Raw genomic sequence first — 27,508 nt, forward strand, 5'->3', positions numbered from 1 at the left:
ATTGGCCGACTTTTTTGTTGATATTATGACAGATGGCATTGACAGTTGACATATTTACAGAAAGATAGCTAGATTATATATACTTTTTGCACATTGCATATGAAAGCAAAGTAAGGGTTTTTTTTTAACGTAATAAAATATTTCACGTTTTGTAACAAAGTATAAAAAACTCATAAATATACCAGTATTTATATTAGTCCTAAAATATCTTGTATTAGGATACGAAGAAAATAAGAAGTTTCATGGTGTTGCCGTTCCGCACTGGTTTTGCTGCCATTATAAATAAACGAATTTGCGATTTTTTTCTTTTCAACCAACCATCAAATCAATCAATTCAATATCATCCAAGTTCTCCAGGAAAAGTGAACGTGTGTGTAAAGTTTTAGTTATAGGTAGTTTTCTTTGCAATAGTTTTTACTAAATAAAAGGTAAGCAAGATTTTATAAATTTAATTTTCTACGGTATTTCTTTACAAATCTACCAAATTATGTCACAATGTTTCCTTTAACTCTTCTCTAATTTATATTAAGAACAACGTAGTTTTTTGTTTTTATTTTTTTATTTGAGTTATTTATGAGAAGAATAGCATAATTATGATCATTCATAATTTAAATGAATCCATTATTAAGATATTGTTTCGTAACATTTTTCTTATGCTCCTGACTTTATTTATAATATGTACTGCTTATTATTAATTCTGTTTTAGTAAAATTGAGTTTTATTAGTTTAATACATATTTATTTCAAACTTTAACACAACCCTTCAATGTTATATGTGACATTTACATATTTTTACAAACATTTCTTTAAAATAGAAATTTTTCATTGATTAAAATTTTATATATCGTTAAATCTACGTCAATAATAATTGGTATGATATACAAACATACAAAAATTACTAATTTACACACATATAATTTTCAAATAAGTATAATCAATCACAAATGCATTTCATATTCCATTTTATTACCAAATTGTTTTTTTTTATTACTTACACATAAGTTTACAACATAAGTCAAATGTAAATTAAATTATCCATAATTAGGAGTCATTAGTATTTTTATCATAACAAAAAATCTCACTTAAGTTCTAAGTAACATTTGTTCATTGAACTAATTTATACCTAACATGTATGAGTGTGCTTGATTAAATAAAGGCTGAGAGTAGATCAAGGTTTTTATGTTTGCTTTTAATAGTAAATGTACTAAGTAAAGCAGCTAATCATTTATTTGTTGTATTACTTAATTATATCAAGGTCAAGAAGTCAAAATTCATTTAACATATTAACTGTTTGTTTCTGAGACCAAAATATCCGTTTAAAACATATTGTTATATCTATTTTGTCAAGGATAATAATATGCATGACAATATATGTCATACAGAGATGCTGGTCTCAGAAACCAATGGTTATTTATTTTCAAATATCTACAGCTTTTTTACTTTTTAATATGTATCGTTTTATGATATTCCCATAAATATTCCATTTTTTTTAATTCTATAAAAAAACAGAACAAATATGAATGATATATAGTTAGGTTAGTATATATAGTTAGGTTACATATAGGTGTTTAAAGAAATATAAATAATATTACAGTAAAGGAGTGGCATTACTTTTGTGTATGATGGAACAGCAATTTAAATGATTTGATATCTGTTACAGTTTTATCTTTGATAACCCACCCCGATAAATAAATATATCACAAACATAATAAGGGTAAATTTTTGATGGTTAATATTAATAAAAATGTTGATTTAGGAAGCATAGTTAAAAATAAACCATGTATAAAGTCTGCAAAACAAATAAAAGGCATAAAATAAGAGACCTGCTGTCTGATAATAACTCTTATTAATAATATTAAAAATGCAAAAGTTTAGATGGATGGAGGGATGGATGTTTGTTTGAACGGATCTTTATGAAATTTGGCACAGATTTAGAACATAGTTTGGAAGAACACATAAGCTATTTATTAAGTTTTTTTAATTCGCGTGGACGGAGTTGCGGACGACAGCAGGTAAACGACGACGAAAAAAGGTACGGCAGTCATATATTCTAGATTTTATATGACTATTTTCCAGATATATAAAGAAATAAATTATATAATTTATTACTATTAGTAACATAAAGTCCAAATTTAAGCCATATAACATTAGGGTATTTAAGAAAACAAATCACGAACTGATAGTAGCAATGGTAACTTACAGTTTACAGTTGCCATTGAACTCTCTGATAAGCTTAGTTAGAGGTCGCTCTGACCCTATTACACGTCTATTAGATACATAAATAGTATCGCTTTAACCGCCGCGCTGTGTGGACGTGTTTGGTGCTCTGTTAAATATATTTTGAGGTAATTTTTATTCCTTTACAATCGAAGTATTTTAACAAGTGATAGCATTGAAGTCCATTTAATTTTCTTATTAGATTTTTTCCATACGTGTAAGTACGAGGGGAGGTCCAAAAGTTCGCGGAATGAAAGGGTTGTCAATGAAATATAACAATAAATTTATTTTTCCTTTTCAATATAATCACCCTTAAGTCTAATACATTTATTCGATCTATGAACTAATTTTTCTAAACCATCGAAAAAATATTTTTTGTCTTTGGCCTCAAAATGGGCCGAAATTGCCTCCTTCACTTCATTATCGTCGGAAAATTTCCTTCCCCTTAGCTCTTTTTTTAAATTTGGAAATAAATAAAAATCGCTAGGAGCCAGGTCTGGACTGTAGGGTGGGTGAACAAGTGGTTCGAACCCATGTGTGTGCAGAGCAGCCATGGCAACTCGGCTCTTGTGAACCGGCGCGTTGTCTTGCAAAAGCAACACACCCTTGGCCAATTTTCCTCGACGTTTTTCTTTAATTGACTCCTTTAACTTTTCTAATATGAGTGCGTAGTATTCTCCGGTTATAGTGGTACCTTTTTCTTTATAATCAATGAGTAATATTCCCTTACAATCCCAAAAAACAGTGGCCATCAACTTTCCCGCCGATTCTGACACCTTGAATTTTTTGGGAGGTGGTGTACCCTTTTTGTGCCATTGCATGGACTCCTGTTTGGACTCAGGTTCAAAGTGATGAACCCATGTTTCATCTCCAGTAACAATCCGCTCCAAAATCTGCACGGGCTCGTCTCCACACAACTCCAAAAAGTGCTTAGACGCGTCGACGCGCTGCTGTTTTTGAAGCGGCGTGAGCATTCTCGGCACCCATCTTGCACTGACTTTTGTCATGCCCAGGTGGTCGTGCAGGATACGCAAAATAGTTGTATCTGATACTCCAACAAATGCAGATAATTGTTTCTTCTTCAAACGTGTGTCTTCGAGTACAAGTTTTTCGACTTTTTCGACGATGTCTGATGTGGTGGCGTCAGCTGGCCGCCCAGAGCGAGAGTCGTCTTCAATTGAATCTCGACCATGTTTAAAAAGACCATGCCACTTATAAACCATTGTTTTACCAGGGCACTGATCTCCATAAACGGCTTCCATTTCATTTAAAATGGTTTGAACGTTTTTTCCTTGCTTGGTAAGGAATTTTATCACAGCGCGATGTTCAATTTTCTCCATAGTTGCAGTTTGCTTCCCGATTGACTTGTTCAGCAGGCGAGTACTCGTAAACGAATGGCACTATAGGGTTGAAATGTTATATATATACTAATTATGAGTGCCCAATTAGTATGACACTAAGCGAGCTACCCTATCCCCACTCCATCCCCTCCATTCCGCGAACTTTTGGACCTCCCCTCGTACGTACATAGTCATAATTTACAATAACTTTGCTTTGACACTATCTTTATGTATACAAAAGTCTCTTGAATTCCTTTTGGATTTATTTAAATAAGTTCTCGTATACATGTTATTATTTACAGACGTCTCGTGACCTGCGTATCAATAAAGATCTTATTTCTTAACATGGGATTCAATATTTACACTTAAGGTATAATAACAACAAATTTTCATCCACAAGTGTTAACATGTGCCCTCAGAATTATGACCCTTAGTGTAGATTTAGTAAGAAGTCTTCGAAGTAGTTAAATGACTGAACCTAAGTCGATAGTAAGTCAATATTCGTGTTGCCATTAAACGTGCAGCTATTACGCAGTCACGAATAGCAATAAGTGAGGAACGCGTTTTGATAATTCTGTATGCTTGTCTGAAGATAGATGATGGCATAATTTCTATGTCTAGACAACAATTTATAATACATTGGCATTTCTAAATACGATGAATTGATTTAATAGTACTTGGAGTAAGTAATAAGTTGCATTAATAGATTACAGAAAATATGTATGCATCTTGAATAACTAAAATACCACGCAAAATGGAAATAAACAACCGCTGTTTACCCCACAGTATAATAGACGTGTGATTTCCTGTTACTAACGAAAAAGATTGGCATATACAGTAATTTCTAATTACTGTTGCCATTAATCAGACATATTTGTGTACATAGAGTTAATTAAAAAATTCTCTAGCGGAACGCACCGAAAATAAATACGTTTTTATGACCATTATATAATGAGAGTCATGTACAAAATAAGAAATGAATTTTAGCACGAATTATAAAACGTGTATTGCTTAACTACATTTACAGGACTTCTAAAATTGCTGAATAGGTAAATCGAAATGCATTTTTAACTACATAATTGATTGCATTTTGATATGCTTAATGATGGTAATTGCTGAGTAAGATTATGAAAAATTAAATGAATAAGTTTACGGCAAATAAACTATGACAAATAGTAAAGTGTATAAAAATAAACAACATAAAATAGTAGCAAGACGACATAATTGTCTAGATTCTGGGATTTCCCAGCTCGTACCGGTTGGTTCATGCCAATGCAAAATTTGCGTGTAGAATAATTATTTAAATGTCGTTTTCTACACACGCAAACCACAACAAACAAAGGGCTCCAATATTATTGATATTTTATTTTGAATGAGAAAATCCTAGCGAATGCTTAATGCATTTGTACACAAGGAAGTTCATTTATTGTTAACTGAATATTCATTCTAGGCTAGATGTCTGGGATAAGGGGCAAGAGAAGGAGCCTTCCTATTGGGACCTCCTCTAACCTAAACTAAACGACTTAACCGATTTTACCAGAGTGCCAGAGGACAGTCAGTCGTTTATTAACAAACAGAAAATGAACTGCACATAATACTTATCCTACCATTTATTAAAGTCCCTAGCAAGGTCGAAATTTGTTTATCGTTTATTATAAATAACAAAATGAAGGTTTAGGTATGTAGTACTTCCTTGTATGTTTCTAATATTTTTGTTTGTGTACTTAAACTGTTGCGTTTACCTTGATAAAGATTGTAACCTTGTCTGATAATGTATACGATTATAAAAATTAAAGTATAAATAAAAAAAATACAGTAGAACCTAGGTAAGAGAGAGAAATATCCCGGTTCCTTGGATTCTCGCTTATCCTGGTTAGACAGTAATTGCATTTTAATAGAATATGAGAGAATATGTTATAAACAAAACCGTTTTCAATGTCGTAAGACATAAATGATATTATATCTCAGTTTTTTCGGAGAAAATGAAAAGGACATGTTTGTCGTATATATGTCAAATGGTCATATAATGTATTCAGTCTAAATACATCAATTATTTGTTCTTAAGATAAATATTCAATGAGTGAGGTCAACAGTCTGTCTATGCTGGCATCTCACTAAAACTGGTAAAGTTCAATGACCGGCATTGGCACCAAACTAACTGTCAACCGAGGTGTCATGGCCGATAACTTTCATAGTTTCTGCGATAAATATTAGATCTACCTCAACACAAGTCGCTACCATTTTAATTATAACATTTGCTTTTGTTACTCGTACGTTTCTCTCTCCCTGCTTTATTGTCCGGAGTATTTATTTATGTCCTTCTTTTATATAATCTGTACACAGCTGTTGTCAATCTTTTTTTTACCAATGGTTAATTATAATTTCAGTAGTAGGACTTCTTTTAGTAAGAAGCCATGTTGAAGAGATATTTCGATGGCTCCAACGTAAACTTTCGTATGTTTGAAACGCAAAACTTTATACGATAAATTTGAATTTAGAATACATTTGAATCTAGAATTTTTCTTTTTAATATTACGTCCAAATTTACCCTAAAATTGTTATATTTAAGATTACGGTAACCTACGTAGGAGCCATCGATTAATTGAACCCTACACACCATTGTTTAGAACGAAATATAGGTGATGATGAAATTTATATTCTTTTTTAATTTGTAATCTAAGCTGACGTAACCAGTGTTCAAATTAAACCAAACAATTTTTTTTTTTGGTTATTATTATGTTTAACATGTTTTGTTTACATGAAAAAAACATTTCAACAAATGACAATCGCGATTACGACACTTCGTCTTAATGTTTTTAAAATTGTTATTTTTCAAGAACTCGAAGGTAAATAATGTTCTCAATACATAATATTTGTTATCGCGTGACTGCTCGTCCCTCGAATTATAAGTACAATGGTTTGGATGTTCGTTTCGTTCGTCACGTAATTCCAGAATATCACCACGGATTTGGATGAAATTTGTAACAGTTTGGAATAACACATAGAACAGGGATGACGAACAAATGCCACGCTTCTCAATATTTTGGACCCATCTCTGAACACAAAATTATGCATTACGGAAAAAAGTGTGATCTAATGTCCTTAATAAAACCTTTTATTTCTTTTAGTTCTTCAAGTTTTTTTACGGACGAAGTTGCGGGCGACAGTTAATACCTACATAATATTTGCTATCGGGGATGTCGAGTTCAATAACACTATAATCTAGGTATTAAAAAAATGAAAACCAAAAAGTAATGACTTTTCGTCTTATAATGTAATAAAGAATCTAAATTTCTGTCACAGTTAAAATTTTTTAACAAATACAAAAATGTAGATAGGATACTTTGTTTCAATATACTAGGTATAATAGGTCACCTTCCAATACTGGATAGACACGATAAATATAAAAGACATAGGGTCGAGAAAAGTTATCTATTATATTATACACACTTACTTAAGTTTTCTTAAACGAAAAAAAAACTACGTGCTCTTTGATTCTACGTTTATTTAATCATTTGTTAAATGAACTGCGTTATGTATTTTTTTACATATAACAAGCTGTAATTGTTGCTATAAACGTTACACGGACAATGTCATTCAGGTCATACATATGTCATTTAAATATAAGTTATGTGGATGATGATCATATAAACAAAAAAGTACTGAAATTAAATGTGGATGGCTATGAAGGTAGAGGTAGACCAAAGAAAGTATGGATTGTGTGAAAGAGGATATGCGTAAGAAGGGGGTGAATACAGATATGATGGCTGATAGAAATGTAAGGAGGATTAGTACATACTGTGCCGACCCTCCATAGGGATAAGGGCAGGTTGATGATGTTAATCTTAAAATATTTTTTTTTCTTTCCAGGCACAACTCGAGCTAAGCGATACGAAATCAACATACGATATAATCTAGTCATATTTTTTTTAATTCAAAATGAAATAAATCAAGAAATATTTTTTTTAATCTGTGAGAATTAAGCCTGTACTTATTTTTTAATAGTTTTAACGTAGTTCCTAAAAAAATATGCAAATACTAAACGCAAGATATGCCCTAAGGGCGTCAGCGACTCAGCTACAAGCATGGTCTTCACTTCGGTACCGAACCGCTACTACTGTAAGTAATATTTTATTAAATTTTAACTAATACTCTTTCTCTCCCTCACACTATGTTTTAGAAAAAGACAGGGTAGATCTTATATATAAAATTCTCGTGTCACGGGGTTCGAACTTGAACTCCTCCGAAACGGCTTGACCGATTCTCATGAAATTTTGTGAGCATATTCAGTAGGTCTGAGAATCGGCCAACATTTATTTTTCATAACCCCCCCCCCATTTAGTATTTTTTTTAACTGCGCGCGGACTGAGTCGCGGGCGACAGCTAGTAATGCAATAATAAGCTCTTATGAATATTCTAGAATATTAATACAAAGGTTTTCTGGCAGCTCTAGTACGATGATAATGTAAAAACAAATGTCTATATAACTTTAATTGATGTGAAGATTGTCATTTTATTATATAAGCTGCACTCCAACACTGCATGTTGATAACAATTATACGTAGTAGAATTAAAGTTTATATATAGACAGGACAAGAATTACACACCTCATAAATATTTCTATACCGTTGCGTGAAGTTAAATGTACGCAATACACTCGGTGTAAACGAGACAAATTTATACATAAGACAAAGATGAATTTGAAAGAATTGTGACTACACGCTGCAAACTTCACATATACAAATATTAGTTATTGGTTCGTTATAGATAATTATTATAATAGTCATCAGGGTTGTAACTTCCGATAGATATTATCGAAGATCCAATTTTATGACTTAATTCCTAATCAATATAATAAAGAAAATAAGTATCAATTAATTTAATAAACCAGAGATACGACCAAAAGTGTGAAATTGTTTACATTAACTTTCTCGATTAAAATGCTTCCATAGATCATTACTTTAATTTTCCAACTGCAAATAAATCGGATGGAGTCTAGAGAGATCTACGATATTCTCAAAGATGCAAAAGAGGCAAGGGACTAGATAATTGCAGAGAGATCTACCTACCTATATATGTAACTTAAATACCAAATTTATTCCATGATATTTATAAAACAATGCTTATATGTCGTAATTTAGTCTTTATTCAAATGCAAATTATTCGAGCACTATAGGTCGTACATCTCGTATTAGGGATCAATCTCGTTCAGTTGATTGTTATAAGCCGTTTCTTCCGGTCACACGCAGTAGGCCACTGGTCATTTTTTTTTTTATATCTTAAGGTGGCAAAAGAGCAAACAGCCACCTGGATTCGCCGTACCGTACCGTAGCCCATAGACATCCGCAAATGCAGATGCGTTGCCTACCTTTAATTAACGGAGAAGGGGACGCACAGAAAGAGGATATTTCTCCTTCCTATGCGTCCCCTCTTCCGCCAAATCCTCTTCACCTTCCCATCCTTTCCTATTAAGAAAAGAATGGGAAGGGAAAGAGGACTAAAATTCGGCCTCCGGTACCACGCTCATCAGACGAAACGCGGAATTGCTTCCACTTCACACCTGTCTTCTGTGAGGTGGTGGTATTGCATCGGTCGACCCGGGCAATTTGTGCACAACATATTCAATAATATTGTTGTGTTCTCTGATGATATAACAAAATCTTTTAAAGTGTTGAACTTTTGAACTCGTCAAATAATAGCTTGATATACCTTTATTCTATTATTTATTCAAAAATATACAAACTCAACAAAAGAGTCAAGTCAGAAGATCTCACGTCTTTAAATAAATTATCACTTATTGTTTTGTATATACAATGGCAGAATCTCACGCTTGCCTCTATACACAGTTCATTTTTATATAAACTAATTGCAATAAATAGGTAGGTCAGTTGTAACCTTTGACATAAACTTGTATATGCTGCCCTATTAAATTGGTGATTGTAACTCGATCATGCTTCATTACAAGATTGTACGAAGACCGTTTAATAGTCGAGTTATAAATAGAAAAGCGATATATGCGTGCTTATTGCCTCAATTCAGCTCGTTAGAACTCCCTCCAATGTCAATGTTAAACGATCCCTGCCTTATGACGCGACTCGCTTGCGAGGGTTCATATTAATCAATTGTTTGTCCGTCTATCCATTAAAGTGTGGTCTACAATGGCATTTGTAACTAGAGTATCCTTATTTTTGTAGTTGATTTATGTCGACCAATTTACCTTTAACACGCAACTTTGGATTTAAATATACAATTTAATTAGAAAATGTAATGAATATTTCATTAAATTTTACTATCTTACTAATATTATAAATGTTTAGATGGATGGATGGATGTTTTTTTGAAGGTATCTCCAGAGCGTCTAAAGGAATTTCGCTGAAATTTTGCGTAGATGTATAAAATAGTCTAGAAGAACACATAGGCTACAAATTAACGTTTTTTAATTCCGCACGGACGAAGTCGCAGTCGACAGCTAGTTTAAATAATAAATACGTTTATCAAAATTTTGTTGAGTATAAAAGAGATGAAAAGTAAAATTGAACTTTGTTTCAATCGCATAAATCTCAATTTTATTTGCGATAAAAATTTACTCTGTGCGCCCCGGTCTTTGTTGAACGGATTCTAAGAGAGATCTACGCTAAACAACTGCTTAGGTTATCATATAGTTAAGTGCGTTAGTCTTTCACCTAACCCCTAAAACTAGATAGATGATTGGAATCCACTTTCGCAGTGAAATAATCAGATAATTAGTAACGGTATTTGTATACCCCGCTTATCAGGTAACCTATGGACGTGTATGCATTAAAGATAACTTATCTTGACATGGGTATACGTTAAATTATTAAGATAAGACTTAAATCCTCATTAGCACGGGTATCAAGTAAAATGTTGTCGATAAGAATTATATTAGACAGATGACAGGTACTTGTTTCTTAATACAGGATAAAAACAAAGATTTGAAACATAATATATAATAATAATCCGTTAAATTTTATACATTGAGACCAAGTTATAAATTAATTAATCTTGTAATGCATCAAATAATGTATTCACGCACAGATTTTGTTTTTACAATTCCTTTTCTTAAACTGTCTATTATTGGTATTGTTAAACTTTAAAAAAAAATCTACATAATACTCACACGTTTTTTTTTTTTTTTTGTTGACGCGGGGAATGCATTTACGCACTTCGCCGTCCGTGCTGCGGGGGCAGCAGGGACGGTTTCGTGTGGGACTCGCCGGCCGCAGAAGGCGACCGGAATACCCACTAAACCCCGCGGTGTTCTCCTTCGCCTGACCGGGCCGTGGCATCTACGTTAGTTTATCCACGACCCGGCTAGGGGAGCCCCTTGGTAAGGGCTCGACACGTGTAGGGAGGGGCTGGATGTAACACCCCCTCCCATCACTCTATGATGCCCTCCCTCGGAACACACGAGAGAGGGCATCCGCCACATTCGGCGCAGCAGATCCCCCGACCTGCCGCGCGTGGCCACCTCAAATTGGTTGAAGGGCCGCGGCGTACCTTGTACGCCGGCGGCCCCTCGCTGGGGCCCTGCGGGGCGGCAGCGTTTCGCTGGCGCGTTCGCGTTCCCGCAGGGCTTCTCTCTTGGCCGCCATCACCTCGCGTGCAAACGAGGCGACGGCGGCCCAGCTCTGCTCGCTGCCGGCCATCGATCTAACGACGACCGGCAGCGACAGATCGCGTCCTATTGCGCCAGTGAGTGTGGCGCGTTCAGCGTCCCAGGCCGTGCACACGGCGAGCGTATGCTCGGCCGTGTCCACGGCGCCGGTCGCGCAATGTCGGCAACCGGGATCCGACTCAATTCCCACAACTTCACACAGGTAACGGCCAAAACAGCCGTGCCCTGTGAGAAGCTGCGTCAGGAAGTAAGTCGGCTCCCGGTGCCTCGCCTCCACCCACTGGCGCAGGACAGGGCGGACAGCCTTGACGAGCCGCCTGCTCACCGAGGTGTCCGCCAACCTCTCCTCCCATCGCCGGAAGAGATCGTCACGTCCTTCCTTCCTCCAGCGTACGATCTCTTCCGGGAGGGGTTCTACACCTCTTTGTCGCATCAGGGCCCTTCTCCGGTAAACCTCCGCCAGAACCCCGGCTTCGAGGTCCCAAGGGAGGCTCCCGGAGATGAGGCATGCCGCCTCGTACGAGACGGTGCGATACGCTCTGGAGGCCCGCTGAGCCATGGTCCGTTGCGCACGTCGCAACAAGACCATGTTATCCTTGCTCAGGGGCCTCGACGCCCAGATGGGCGCTCCGTAGAGCGCCTTAGAGCGCACCACACCGTCGTATAGGCGACGGCATACACCGCCCGCCCCCCCACAGTTGGGGAGCAGCCTGGTGAGCATTCCCGCATACTTCACCAGCTTTGGTGCAAGTATCCGGAAACGCTCACCGAACCCCCATCGGCTGTCGAGGACGAGACCAAGATATTTCATAGTCCCCCCGACAGCAATGGGGGTGCCGCTCACAACGATGGAATAGCCGCGGGGGGGATGGAATAGCCGCGGGGGGGAATACTCACACGTGACCGAGAACGGTAGATATTTTCTATATGGCGTGATTTTAGCTCATGTGATGTCGCTTTTTGGGTATTTTTAAAACATTTATGTTTTTTTTTTTAGGATAAAACAGTAGAATACAAGCCTATAAGAAGTGTGTTGGTGGCGAATCGCGGTGAGATTGCGATCCGCGTGTTCCGAGCATGTACGGAGCTAGGCATTCGTTCTGTCGCTATATACAGCGAGCAGGATCGATTGCAGATGCACAGGTACGTTGAAGATTTAGCCCCACTGACCGTGGGTTTCTGACGAAACTACTTACGAAACTAATTGTTTAAAATAAACCTCTATTATTCATATATATTTCAAAAATATATTTATCTTATTAAGACTCTTGTAATAATTAGTAACAATTTTGTTTTTAATTAAAAAACTTATGTTTCGAAAATTTGTATGATCAACTTAATTTTTCACCGTAGACAAAAAGCTGACGAGTCATACGTTGTCGGCAAAGGTCTCCCACCTGTCGAGGCTTATCTGAACATTCCGGAGATCATCCGGGTGGCCAAGGAAAATGACGTCGACGCGGTACATCCTGGATACGGTCTACTCTCAGAAAGGTAAAGAACGAAATGTAATATCTTTCAAAAAAGTAATGTGTAAGAAAAAAGATAACAAAAAGGTTCATTATTTTAAGATAAACTATGCAAATAATATTTACGATTTCTTTTTAAAAACAAGATAGTAAATTAAATATATTAACAAACTGTGTACCAAGTTTGAGAGGTTTTTTATTATTACAGAACTATTAAAATGCACTATAATATTAGATCAAATATGTCCATAACAGGTCAGATTTCGCTCATGCCATCATCGACTCGGGGCTACGATTTATCGGACCCTCCCCGAAGGTGGTACAACAAATGGGTGACAAAGTCGCCGCGAGGAAAGCCGCTATCGAAGCTAGTATGTACATAGCAAATATAGCCTATGTTACTCAGGGATAATGTATCTTTCTAATAATGAAAGAATTTTTGAAATAGATTCAATAGTTTTTGAGTTTATCTGTTACAAACATATTAGTAAATTTTTTTATGTTTCCAGAGGTTCCTATCGTCCCCGGTACTGACGGTCCAGTAACAACAAAGGAAGAAGCCGTAGAATTCTGCAAGCAACATGGTCTGCCAGTTATTTTCAAGGTTAGTTCTTGCATCTAATATAAAGTAAATTTAATATTAATTGCCGATAGTGAACAATTAAATCTTGTAAACATTTAAACGTCTTATTTCATACATAGCGGCCATTACTCAATTTCATACTTTTAATAGTAATTATTAACTAACATTAGATATCTAATCTAACCGTGGGTTTTTGAGTCCAAAATCTCTGTATAAAACATATCGTCATCCCTGTCATTATCTTTGACAAAACAGAGGTAACAATATAATTTAAACGGAGATTTTAGTCTCGGAGACAAAAATATTTTGGCCGGTAAATATAAAATTTTATTAAATATTAAAATTTTACGATAAAAGTAAAATTACGAAATATTGTAATTTTACTTTTATCGTAAAATGAGCTGTATTTTGTTGTAATAAGGTATATATTTGTGTGTCAGGCCGCATACGGCGGCGGGGGTCGTGGTATGCGTGTAGTGCGCGAGATGAGCGAAGTCGCGTCCGCGTTCGAGCGCGCGTCTTCAGAGGCGTTGGGCGCGTTCGGGAATGGATCTATGTTCATAGAGAGATTCATTGAAAGGCCGAGGCATATTGAAGTGCAGTTATTAGGTAATATATCTATTTTATTTTTTATATTCTTTTAAAAATTACCATGGCTCTAATATAGACTGTTGTATGTCGCAATTTTGAATTTTATTTACTGTTTTATGTTTTTTTTAATTATTTTCATAAATACTTATTTCTGTGTAAATTTGAATTTCAAATTAATAGTTTACGTAAGAGCTATATTTAAGCTTTTATAATGCAATTTTACACTTTTTTTTAAGCTGTCGCCCGCGACTATACACGTGTGCCATTAATAAAAACTATGTTTTACATCTGTGCTAAATTTCATCAAAATCCATTGACTCGTTCTGCAGATAACGTCTAACAAACATCCATATAAACTTTCACATTTATAATATTAGTAAGATTGAATATTTTTAATTTATTATACACCTTTTAAATGTATGTATGATTTGTATGACACAGGTGACAAAGCTGGTAATGTAGTCCACCTGTACGAGAGAGACTGTTCAGTACAGAGACGTCACCAAAAAGTCGTAGAAATTGCACCCGCGCCCAGACTTGATCCTCAAGTAAGTCAACTTTATAAAAATTAACTATATGTTTAAATTAGGTATTTCTTTAAGTTTGATATTTGATTTATCTTGATATTTAATAATCTTTCCACAGGTTCGTCAGCAAATGGTGGATTGTGCGGTACATTTGGCGAAACACGTGGGTTATGAGAATGCGGGAACTGTAGAATTTCTACTCGATGATAAAGGAAACTTCTATTTCATAGAAGTCAATGCTAGGTTAGTCTATCTAGGCTATCTAAAACGGTGGCAAGTCAAAGTAAATTATGAAAGCTGACTAGCGCCCCCATGTCAACATCCAAAAATGTCTCAAGATCCTCTTTGTACGGTAGCCATCATGTCTTTCTATGTTTAATGTAGGTTTTATATATTCTGACAAAATCAAACCCCATATCAGCGTCTTTCTCAGCAGTTCAGATATTTGTGCAGATGTTGTAAGAAAATCTTTTTTAATATTTTCCATTAAGCTGTTAACGTGATATTCAATTACATGTACAAGTTTACTATCTTTCCTTTTATTTTCTTTAGTCTAAACTTTTTTCTTCTCAGTATGTTTATCGATTAAAAAAGATAATCTGACCTTTTGGGCATAAATGAAACTAAATTATAACAGCTCACTAGCGCCCCCCAGTCTGTATCGAAAAAGTTTCAAAACTGTTTTTGTCGTACTATAGCTGTGTTACACGTTTTATTTTGACATTTTCTATACCTAAGTAGGTTTTATATAGTTCAAACTTTCGTGAGATATTATCATTAACTTATATAGGAACGGCTAAAACACTCACGTACATATGTCCGGTGTCGGCACCGACTAGTGTCGAGCCAATCGGGGTCCTTTTATCAGGGTGAGTGGGACTGGTATTATTTCGCGGACGCGGCCCGTCTGATGAAGGGCCCTCGATGGGCTCGAAACTAGTCGGTGCCGACACCGGACATATGTGAGTGTTTTAGCCGTTTCTATATAGGTTTTATATATTTTGTGACAGTACTAACCGCGACAGTAGCGCCTCTGTCACTGGGCTAGATATATTTATATAGGAAGAATTAAACAATAATTATGACCACCTTTGAATAATTATTGTGACAGATTACAAGTAGAACACACGATAACAGAAGAAGTGACAGGCATAGATCTGGTTCAGTCTCAGATCCGAGTGGCAGAAGGTATGACTCTACCTGAGCTAGGACTCACTCAGGACAAGATCAGGACACAAGGGTATGCGATACAGTGCAGGGTCACCACCGAGGATCCGGCTAATAACTTCCAACCAAGTACTGGAAGGATTGAAGTCTTCAGGTATTTGCTTATTTTTTGGAACTATTAATCTATTTCTCAAAAAAAAAATTAAAACGTATATAATTTGATTTTTCTAGAAAGTATAATTTTTTAGACTTATATCTTAATTGAAATTTCTAGGTCTGGTGAAGGTATGGGTATTCGGCTAGACTCTGCTTCCACATACGCGGGTGCCATCATCTCACCTTATTATGACTCCCTGCTTGTTAAGGTAAGTCTTTACAGTCCTAAAAACTAATTTTACAGTCCTAAAAACTAATTTTACAGTCCTAATAACTAATTTTACAGTCCCAATAACTAATTTTACAGTCCTAATAACTAATTTTACAGTCCTAATAACTAATTTTACAGTCCCAATAACTAATTTTACAGTCCTAATAACTAATTTTACAGTCCCAATAACTAATTTTACAGTCCTAATAACTAATTTTACAGTCCTAATAACTAATTTTACAGTCCCAATAACTAATTTTACAGTCCTAATAACTAATTTTACAGTCCCAATAACTAATTTTACAGTCCCAATAACTAATTTTACAGTTCTAATAACTAATTTTACAGTCCTAATAACTAATTTTACAATCCTAATAACTAATTTTACAGTTCTAATAACTAATTTTACAGTCTTAACTAGTCTCCTAAATCATACAAAGTGATCAGAACTTGTCTGTTTACCCCAAATTGATAACACTGTAAAAGACAACTAACGTTTAGATAGGGGAAGATGGGGTTTAACGAGAATAAGTTATGTAGACTAACACCTCTCTTGATCTTAACGTTTCGTTCTAGCTAGTTTCTAGGGTTCGTATAAATTTAAGCATTATTTTCTAGGTGATCTCACACGCACAAGACTTGTCATCATCAGCGGCTAAGATGAACCGCGCTTTACGCGAGTTCCGTATCCGAGGTGTCAAGACTAACATCCCCTTCCTCCTCAACGTGTTAGAAAATCAGAAATTCTTAAATGGTGAGTTAAATATGAAGTCTATAGTGTTTTTTTTTCTTTTCTTTCAGCTAAATACATGTAGAAAGAATCACAGATATAACCTATTTCAATCTAGTTTTCTTTGGTACTTATAGGCTAAAGTTTGTCATGGCATTTAATTTGGCACGTCAAGACTAAGAGTACCCTTCACGTCAAGTGCCAACTTTACCAGTTATTAACTATAATGTTGCCACTTAATCCTTTAAATTTATGATCATAACATAAAAAAAATACTTTTTCTCAGGCGCTGTGGACACATACTTCATTGATGAAAACCCACAGCTGTTCATGTTCAAAGTATCGCAGAATAGAGCACAGAAGATCCTCAACTACCTCGGCTACGTGCTGGTCAACGGGCCTGCCACACCTCTCGCCACCAACATACCACCCTCCGATGTCAAGCCGTATATACCGCCTATACCTCTCGGTAAGTAAAAATTTTAATGGTTGTAAAAATTTTAATGATTGTAAAAATTTTAATGGTATTAAAAAATTTTAATAATGATAAAAACTTTAATGGTTGTAAAAATATTAACGGTTGTAAAAATTTTAACGGATGTAAAAATTTTAATGTTTATAAAAATTTTAATGATGGTAAAAATTTTATTGATGGTAAAAATTTTAATGGTATTAAAAAAATTATGATGATAAAAACTTTAATAGTTGTAAAAATTTTAATGATGGTAAAATTTTATAATTATAGTATTTTTGGCTTTTTAAACATTAAAGGTTACTTAATTTTAAACTCTAACTACAAATATGATAAATATTTTACTTGCGTTATGCTGTTTTATTATGCAAAATGCACATACATCGGAATAAAAATCCTATTTACCTTAACATTGTGACTAAAAGAAACTAAAGATCACACACATTTCATCGAAAGATATATTTATTTCAGTCCGCTCTGGTTATGGTATGTGTAAAATTAAATGTTTTTTAACAATGATTTTTATATTAATTTTGGGTACATTTGCTTTTTAATAGTGATGCAACGGATGTCTGTTTCCGTTTCCGCAAGTGCGGAAGTTCCGCGTGCTTTTCAACATCCGTTTCTGCTTCTGTTTCCGCAACTTTTATAACGGAGATAAAACGGAACTTTACGACGGCTGAGAGATCCAAATGCGCGGCGCGAGACGCGCAGTCCGTGTGCGGCCTTTCGGCACTTGTCGCATTTGTTTGTTTACGTACTTTTTCGTGAATTTAAGCGCGTAATATTTTCTGCTGCTGTTTGAAACAATCAGTTTCTCTTGCTGGAGTGAACTGTCTAGTTGTTGTCCATATAAAATTTGACAACTGGCAAAATGTGACTATTTCATACTTACGAGTTATTAAATGTACTTTTGAATAAGTGATAACCATGTTATATATCATCATCATTATTATCATCAGCTCACTATACATCCCCACTGAGGGGCTAGGAGCCTACCCCAAATTAGGGGTGACTAGGCCATAGTCAACCACGCTGGCCCAGAGAGGGTTGACTTCACACATATCATTACATTTTTTCTCAGATATGTGCAGGCAGCATCACTATGTTTTCCTTTACCGTAGGAACGTCGGATAAATGTACATATCTAAATAGAAAAACACATTGGTACATAGCGGGATTCGAACCCAGGCCCTGCAGTTTGCAAGTCAAGTGCCTAATAATTATATCTTTTTCTAATCTAGATTTGGTGTTTTTGATACTTAACACATTCACTGTTTACAAAATAAAAAATAAGGTAACTGCTGGGAGCCAAAACTTTTTATGGTGAATTTTTATTTAGTATATCTGGGAGTGTTAAATTAATAATGTTTATTGCCATCCCTAGCGCTCAACTAGGGATGGCAATGGTTTAGTTCACTAATATGTAGATATGTGTTCCACGATTGCATTTCTGTGTACTAATATGTTACAAGATTTTGACAAAGTCAAGTTTTTCATCAAATTCCAGAATATTGAGTAAAACATGTAAGGAAAACCAGGAAAACCAGCTTTTATCTTCTCGGTTCAAGATCTTGTAACATTTCATACACACCCACACATAAACACACGTATACACACACACATAAACATAAACGCATACACACACACGTACACACACATACAGGACATACATATATTTAAAAAATATACATACATAACATAAAGTTCAGATTTAGCTTCATGTGATACAAGATATTTGTATGTTTGCCTCCGTACGAACGTGGTTCTAATCACTACAACACTGTAAGAATGAAACTAATACTCTTTTTCGTTAGTTGACTATATTGCCAGAATGGCCACACAAAGCAACATGGACTTGCTTCAAACGCCGGCGGCTTACTGGCTACTACATAGTGAACGGGCCCCTCGCTCGGATCCGAGGGGGAGGCGCCGCTACTAATAGCTCTGCCCACTCGGATCCGAGTGGTCAGCAGTGAATGTATTAATAAAGAAATATATTTGTCGTTTGTCAACACGAGTGGTTTGGCGAACATTAATTTGTAAATAGTGTAATTTTGTTCCCTGAAAGTAAATTAAAAAAAAAAAGTATTTTAACTTATTGCAGCACAGTAAAAATACATATATTGAAGGCTAAAGGACACCGATATCCAATGCCTTAATAAATTAAAAACGAATACAAACTGTTTTTACCAAAAAAAATTGTGTAAATATGTTTTTTTGCTATTATTTACACTTCTGTTTCCGCATCCGTTTCCGTTTCTGCTAAAAATTTTTTTTAACATCTGTTTCCGTTTCTGGTTCCGGTAAGACACTTCCGTTGCATCACTACTTTTTAATATGTTGGTATTAACATCACGGTTTTTGTTCTTGTTGTGGTAACGGTTTTTGTCTAATAATTATTTAGAACGTTTTTTCATCAAAGCAGTAACGAAAATAATTTCCCATCAAAAACCATTTTACATAGTCAAACTTTTTTACTTTTACATATATAAGAGTATATAACACAAAAATTTAACGATGTCTCAGTTAATTAAATTTCGCAGAAAATTTAATTTTAAAAAAAAAAATCTTCATCAAGCATTCTTTAAAGCTTATTTTCGTAATGTAATATTTTATTTACTGCTTTTTTAACTGTTAATTTAACTTATTTCGATTCAAAACTCCTTTTATATCGGATTAGTTTCGTTTAGTTTTTTTAATCTGTGCACGCCATAGACATTACGGCACATTTTCATTTTTTATTTTACTAATAATATTTTTCAGACCTTTCCCCTGAGGCCATAAAAAGACAGGAATTGACTGGTGAGAACACAGGTGAGGAAAACTAACAAATAATTATATTAATACGCAATATTATCATTAAAACATCTCTAACGTGTCATTTGCCATTTCTTATCGATTTCTTTCATTTTAATATTAACTAATTTTAATGTTGAAGGGGATTTTGACGAGTTAATCTTTTTTATGTCTTTGATTTAAGACAATTTAATAAAAAGTTGTAGACGCTAGCACATATGTTGCACTAATGGCCTCGCCTACTGCAACACCACGACCATATAAAAGACAGGGGTCAAGTGGAAGTAATTTCACGTTTCGTCTAAAAAGTACCAGAGGTCTAATTTTAGTCTTCTTCCCTTTTCCATCCTTTTCCGACAAGGAAACGATGGGAAGAGAAAGTGGAATGCATAGCTAGGGGAAATAAAAATATCCACTTTCTGTGCGTCTCCTCCTCTGTTGATTAAATATAGGCAACGCATCTGCAGCAGCAGTCTGTGAGCAGCCGTCACTTCGCTATTTCGGCGAATTCTGGTGGCCGCTTATTCGTTTGTCACCTTAAACTATAAAAAAATGTCTAGATATAACGGTTCCTACACAAAAATTATAATGATATGGAATTTCCGTTTTAGAACTGAAATAAAAATATGTTTTTGTACGAATTATTCCAAATACTAGTTTGTTCCTTTTATTCATGATACATAATTTCTCTTAAACCCGCAGCCGTTCAACCTCCAAAAGGCTTCAAGCAGATACTAAACGAAGGTGGCCCTGAGGCATTCGCGCGCGCGGTGCGAGAACATAAAGGTCTACTGCTCATGGATACCACGTTCAGGGACGCTCACCAGTCATTGCTGGCCACTCGTGTGAGGACACACGATCTGCTCGCAGTATCGCCATACGTCGCCCACAACTTTAGTAATTTGTACGCGCTGGAAAACTGGGGAGGAGCTACCTTTGATGTCGCGTTAAGGTATGTTCTCATAGAAATCCTACTGGATTATAAGAAATTAGAACCTAGGATCCGAATCCGGATTTATCGTAAAAATACTAGATATAGGATTAAGATACAATGTTTTTATTTAATAAAGTTAAAAACTATTAAGTTTCTATATATTGAGGTATAAACTACTCGACTAAAAATTTACGTATCGTAATTTTTTTCTATAACAAACTTATTTTAATAATTTCATACATTACATAACTATTCAAATTGCTTCTTTTGATACAGAAATAATATAAAATATATCTACATATATGCCATTTTTACTAATCTTGCAGATTCCTTCACGAATGTCCATGGGAGCGACTGGAAGATATGCGGCGGCTGATCCCCAACATTCCTTTCCAGATGTTACTGCGAGGCGCCAACGCCGTCGGATACACCAACTATCCCGACAACGCTGTCTACAAGTTCTGTGATATGGCTGTCAGTTATACACAATTATTATTACGTTAAACTATAATAATTTGCATTTTAATGATAATAATTTGCATTTTAATGATAACAATTTTCAATTTAATGATAACAATTTTCAATTTAATGATAATAATTTGTATTTTAATGATAACAATTTGCATTTTAATGATAACAATTTTCAATTTAATGATAATAATTTGCATTTTAATGATAACAATTTGCATTTTAATGATAACAATTTTCAATTTAATGATAATAATTTGCATTTTAATGATAACAATTTGCATTTTAATGATAACAATTTGCATTTTAATGATAACAATTTTCAATTTTATGTCGACAATTTACATTGTAATGAAAGAGAAAGCTATAAAACCTTAGATATTTGCCGTGGAAAAGAAAGTTTTATATATTTTTAATTTAATTCGCCATATTTTATTTGATTTCTATATGTAGACAATTATTTTAATCTAGATTTGTTTAAAAAAAACAATATAAGTTTGATAACAGATTTTTTTTATGCATAACTGAAATTGATTCATTAATTCATATATAATGTTTGACTACAAATCTAAATTAATAATTTTCAGGTAAAATCCGGTATGGATATCTTCCGGGTGTTTGATTCCCTCAACTATCTTCCAAACTTAATTCTCGGTATGGACGCGGCGGGCAAAGCCGGGGGCGTCGTCGAAGCTGCCATTTCCTATACCGGAGATGTTTCAGATCCTAACAAAAAGAAATACGATCTCAAATATTATTTGAATTTAGCTGATGAATTAGTGAAAGCGGGAACTCATGTGTTAGCAATTAAAGATATGGCTGGTCTTTTGAAACCACGTGCTGCTGAGTAAGTTTATTCAATTAATTATTATTTATTTAAGAAAATACGTAAAAAATAAACATTTTGATACACAAGTAACTCACGCCTGTAACCCAGAGGGGTAGGCAGAGATTACGGATTTGATGTGGCCAAATGAACTTCCGCAATCCAATTTTCGCCATTACGTGAGACGGAACGCGACTTGAACGAGCGCGCCTTTTTTTTGGTATATATTTGAAATAAAATCTGTGTTACCATATTTTATAATCTGTCACATTAAATACTTTTTTTCATTTCTTACGTATGTGTTTACTTGAAATAAAAAATTCACTACGATAAAAAAATAATTTAGAAATTTAATTCTAATACGATATCACTTTGTTACTAAAAAATAACTATTTTATAAAATTAATTATTTAAATACAATACATCTATTGTATAAGTAACTTAACTTTGATCTCTGTTTTATAAAAGAAAATGAAAGGGATAATAATCTATATATATAAAAGAAAGTAGTACACTATTTATAACTCAAGATCAGTCGAACTGATTTCGCTAAAAATTGGTGGGCAGGTAGCTTAGAAGCAGGAAAAGGACATAGGATAATTTTTACTCCGTTTTCTATTTTTTATTGCGCGCGGACGGAGTCGCGGGTAAAAGCTAGTATGTATTAAAGTTTTCAGTGGGTTAAGTACTTAAAAAAGTATTTACTTTCAGATTATTAATAACAGCAATCCGGGACAAGCACCCGTCTATCCCAATCCATGTACACACACACGACACGTCAGGTGCGGGCGTGGCGGCCATGTTGGCGTGCGCACGCGCAGGCGCTGATGCTGTAGATGTCGCTGTTGATGCCATGTCAGGACTGACCAGTCAGCCCAGTATGGGTGCCATGGTGGCATCTCTACAGGGAGATAAACTTGATACTGGTATATATAAAACTTTTATACTTCTAGTGCTTTCCATTAGGCTTATTGATTTTTCCGAAGGAAAATAAAATAAGCCGTAAAATAACCTGTAATTTTTAAAGTCAAAACAAATTTATCCAAGTATTTTCTTAATAGTTCTAAATGACAGGATTTCGTATAAAAAAACTTGTGTTTTTAATCATACAAACTCATCTATATATATGTAAAAGAAAGTCGTGTTAGTTACACTATTTATAACTCAAGAACGGCTGAATCGATTTGACTGAAAATTGGTGAGCAGGTAGCTTAGAACCAGGAAACGGACATAGGATAATTTTTACCCCGTTTTCTATTTTTTTATTACGCGCGGACGGAGTCGCGGGTAAAAGCTAGTACAAAATAAATTTGGTATTCATAATATCGAAAATGTTCAGAAAATAATTAAACAGTACTAAAATTTTCTAAATTAATATTTACAAATTGTTTCTCGTTCAATTGTTTATGAAAAACCATCGACAAACGATATAATTTGATGTTTATTACCAGGAATACCTCTACAAAATGTATCAGAGTACTCAGCGTATTGGGAACAAGCGCGTACATTGTATGGACCGTTCGAATGCACGGCCACTATGAAGTCGGGTAACGCTGATGTGTACATCAACGAGATCCCCGGAGGACAGTACACCAATCTGCAGTTCCAGGCATTCTCACTTGGACTGGGCAGCCAGTTTGAACAAGTTAAAAAGGCATACAGGTAAATAACAAGCTCCAGGTGGTCACTAAAAGATACATACTAGAAATGTGTAAATTCTGAGCCAATTCAAAAGATTTGAACCGTTGAGTTACAGCTCAGTTTAAATAAAACAGTTTAAATTGGTAAATCAGGGCTCAATGCTATGTATGCGAATCTATGTATGCGAATCGCAGATAGACCGATTAAATCTCCATACAAATTGAGCTGATCTACGAATCGGTTCAGAGATCCGCTTCACACGTGTGAGCTGATCTGCAGGTCATCAATTTAAATTGAAATACACTTTTTAAAAGTAAGAGTCATCGGGAACTTTAGTTGCTGCATGAATGCTTTTCTCAATCACTCCTTTCTCAATTAAGGATTGGAGAGGGGTAGTGTATTTGACGGGGGAAGGGATATGTAGGGTAAAGATCAGAATTCTTAATTCCTTTCCAGGGAAGCGAATCTGTTACTAGGAGATATAATCAAGGTGACACCCTCATCTAAAGTGGTGGGAGACTTGGCTCAGTTCATGGTACAGAACAAACTGTCTGCTAAGGAAATAGAGGACAAGGCAGAGGAACTCTCCTTCCCTAAATCTGTGGTGGAGTACCTGCAGGGAGCTATTGGTATACCTTACGGAGGATTCCCTGAACCGTTAAGGTAATTTTATTTACTCTTAATATTAATACTTTTTGTTCAAAATATTAGTTTTAACATAAACAGTGAGGTCTTTATTTTATCTTGAAAATGTTTCAAACCTGCGCCATATTTAGAAGACAAATTGTATTCTAGCAAGTAATTTTTTTGACTAAATTCTCCTGCTTTTTTCGATTTCTATCAGATCTCATAGATTTCACAATTTAATTGTTATTAAGTTACTAGCTGTTGTCCGCGACTCCGTCTGTGGAGAATTAAATAAAAACTTAAAAATTAGTCTTCCAGACTATGTTCAACAACTGTACCAAATTTCATCAAAATCTGTTCATTGGTTCCGGAGATATCTTCAAACAAACATCCATCCATCCATAAACATTCGCATTTATAATATTAGTAAGATTAAAATAAATGTGTTATAAAATACTAGGTCTAAAGTACTAAAGGACATGCCGCGAATAGAAGGACGTCCAGGACAAGAACTACCACCATTGGACTTCGACAAACTCAAGGCTGAATTATTGGAATCATTCCCAGATGTGAGTCATTGTAATACAGTCAAAATCTGTTATAACGACATCGAAGGGACTACTCATATTGAGTCGTAAAAACCGATAGTTGTAACAACCGGTGAAAGGTATTAATAGGAAAGATATGTAATAACATTCAGCCAGGACCTTTGATTTTGGTCAATTTAACCGATATGTTGTTCTAAACGATGTCGCCATAAACGGTTTTGACTGTACTTACTTTTGCCCGCGACTTTGTCTGCGTAGAATGTAAAAAAGGGTGAAAAGGTTACTTAGGACTATGTCCTATATCTGTGCCAAATCTTAATGTGTTGAACCGTTCCGGAGTTATAAATATGTAAATTAAACTTATCCTACATGAACCGTATACATTTCCTGGATTCTTTCAAAGGAGTTCTTCCAAACTGTGTACTTTATCTATACATTTAACAAACATCCATCCATCCATTATTATATACATTCAAAAATTTGCATTTTTAATAGTAGTAATCATTTCTCAGGTAACAGACAAGGATGTTATGTCAGCAGCGATGTACCCGCAAGTGGCTAACGATTTCTTCCGCATTCGTGAGAAATACGGACCCGTCAAGCACTTGGACACCAAGACATTCCTCGTTGGACCCACGGTAATTATATCTGACCACGCCATTATTTGATATTTCATCATCAGCTCACTACAAATCCTCACTGAGGAATTCAGAGCCTACCCCAAATTAGGTGTGACTAGGTCATAGTCAATGCTGACACAATACGGGTTGACTTCAACGTCATTGAATTTCTTTCTTCATTTTTGATTGATATACAAAAGTCTAAATAAAGGAGTGTTTTCAAGCAAAAAATATTAAAAACAAAGTTTAATTTTTGTTTTCGTTTAATATACTATTTCAGAAAAACAATTTATTTATCTAGAGAGTGTCTTTGACTGATGTTAAGCACATAATTAATCTACAAGTCCTAGGTTCAGATCCTGCAATGTACCAATGTTTTTTTCAATTTACATATACGTCCGACGTCTTTAAAATAAAGGTCACAGAAAAACTAATGCAACCTGCACATATTTGCTAAGAGATTCAAAGATATGTGTGAAGTCAACCCGCACTTGGCCAGCATTGACTATGACTTAGTCACCCCTAACTTAGGATAGGCTCAAACCCATCAGTGGGGGAAGTATATTGCGCTGATGATGAACGTATTCTGTCGTCCCTTTATCTATTATAATTTTATCCTTAGGTTGGTGAGACAATAGAGGTAAAGATCGAACGTGGTAAGACTTTGGACATCAAAACTCTGGCTGTATCTGATGAGATGACGTCGGCTGGAGAACGAGAGGTCTTCTTCGAGCTCAACGGACAGCTGCGCTCTGTCTTCATACGAGATGAGAATGCTAGCAAGGTAATTAAATATAGAGGTCATCTCAAGGTCATAAAAAATAACAAAATATTTCATTAAAATAAGTAAAAATAACTACCCCAATAACAATCAAATAAATAGTTTTGTAAGAATATAAGATTGTAGTAGACATCTACTTGTTACTTTTAAAATCAAATAATATTAGTTGTTGCCCGCGACTTCGTCTGCACGGAATTAAAAAAATCTAGTAATAAATATAGCCTATGTCAACGGAGGATTGTAGCTTCAAATTGTTTCAGTAGTTTCAGAGCCTATGCAATGGAAAACAAACAATCAAATCTGTTCTCTTTATAATAGAATAGATTTGCATTATATATTAAATAACAAATTGTCTTAGGAAATGAAAATCCATCCTAAAGCGGTGAAAGGTGACAAGGATCAAGTCGGAGCACCAATGCCTGGCACAGTTCTCAGTAAGTTATTTTCTAATTATTCAATATCTAGCTTTTACCCGCGACTCCGTCCGCGCAGAAAAAAAATGCACACAAGATAAAAAAAGTTCCTATGTCCGTCTCCTATTTATTTATTTACAATACAATAAAAACTTAAAATAGAACTATGTCCCACAAAATTATATAAAATAAATTGACTGTGGGATCAAAAAAAATTAATTTAAATTTAATTTGATATAAAATAAAATTAACTAGTTCTAAGCTACCTCCCCATCAATTTTCAGCTAAATCAGTTCGACCGATCTCGAGTTATAAATAGTGTAACTAACACGACTTTCTTTTATATATATAGATAGATATTAAGGTAACTTGTATAATTTTATATTATTTTACTCCTTATAGCAATCAAAGTAAAGGAAGGAGATAAAGTGGAGAAAGGACAACCTATAGCTGTTCTCTCCGCTATGAAGATGGAAATGATCGTCCAAGCTCCCAGAGCTGGTACCATCAAAACTGTATCCATTACCAATGGACAGAAGTTAGAGGGAGATGATCTGATCTGCACCATTGAATAGAATCTTATTTGTAATATAGTCGAGGACATTTATTTCCTACCCATTTCAATGAAACATTTTACTAAAAGTGCAATAGTTAAAAACTTACAAACTTGCTAAATAAAACTTTTATAGTGACAGTTTATTTTACGATGTTTGATTGTAAGTGGGAAGTGAATTTATTTCTTTGAATATACAA

At 34.9% G+C, this 27,508-nt stretch overlaps 1 protein-coding gene across 1 annotated transcript; it reads left to right on the forward strand.

Moving 5' to 3' along the window:
• Window positions 1-337: 337 nt before the first annotated feature.
• On the forward strand, window positions 338-27,419 carry LOC106720019 (pyruvate carboxylase, mitochondrial). Its single transcript, XM_045681027.1, has 25 exons — window positions 338-428; window positions 7,427-7,675; window positions 12,190-12,335; window positions 12,546-12,686; window positions 12,917-13,032; window positions 13,171-13,265; window positions 13,685-13,853; window positions 14,277-14,383; window positions 14,481-14,605; window positions 15,474-15,683; window positions 15,804-15,894; window positions 16,515-16,650; window positions 16,913-17,095; window positions 19,865-19,915; window positions 20,600-20,849; window positions 21,158-21,305; window positions 21,887-22,146; window positions 22,837-23,051; window positions 23,577-23,787; window positions 24,223-24,429; window positions 24,854-24,962; window positions 25,454-25,579; window positions 26,184-26,345; window positions 26,701-26,776; window positions 27,158-27,419. The coding sequence occupies exons 2-25, from the start codon at window positions 7,586-7,588 to the stop codon at window positions 27,328-27,330; spliced, it is 3,597 nt and encodes a 1,198-aa protein (XP_045536983.1). The 5' UTR covers window positions 338-428; window positions 7,427-7,585; the 3' UTR covers window positions 27,331-27,419.
• The last annotated feature ends 89 nt before the right edge of the window (window positions 27,420-27,508 follow it).

Source organism: Papilio machaon, chromosome 14 (genome assembly GCF_912999745.1).
Source record: "Papilio machaon chromosome 14, ilPapMach1.1, whole genome shotgun sequence".
NCBI classification, from domain to species: Eukaryota; Metazoa; Arthropoda; class Insecta; order Lepidoptera; family Papilionidae; genus Papilio; species Papilio machaon.

Bases quoted from the DNA above. Each gene is read 5' to 3' on its own strand.
- LOC106720019 (XM_045681027.1), top strand. From the start codon at position 7,586: ATGCAAATACTAAACGCAAGATATGCCCTAAGGGCGTCAGCGACTCAG. The intron at 13,033-13,170 runs GTATGTACATAG...TTATGTTTCCAG, and splicing joins GAAAGCCGCTATCGAAGCTA to AGGTTCCTATCGTCCCCGGT. The intron at 23,788-24,222 runs GTAAATAACAAG...ATTCCTTTCCAG, and splicing joins CAAGTTAAAAAGGCATACAG to GGAAGCGAATCTGTTACTAG.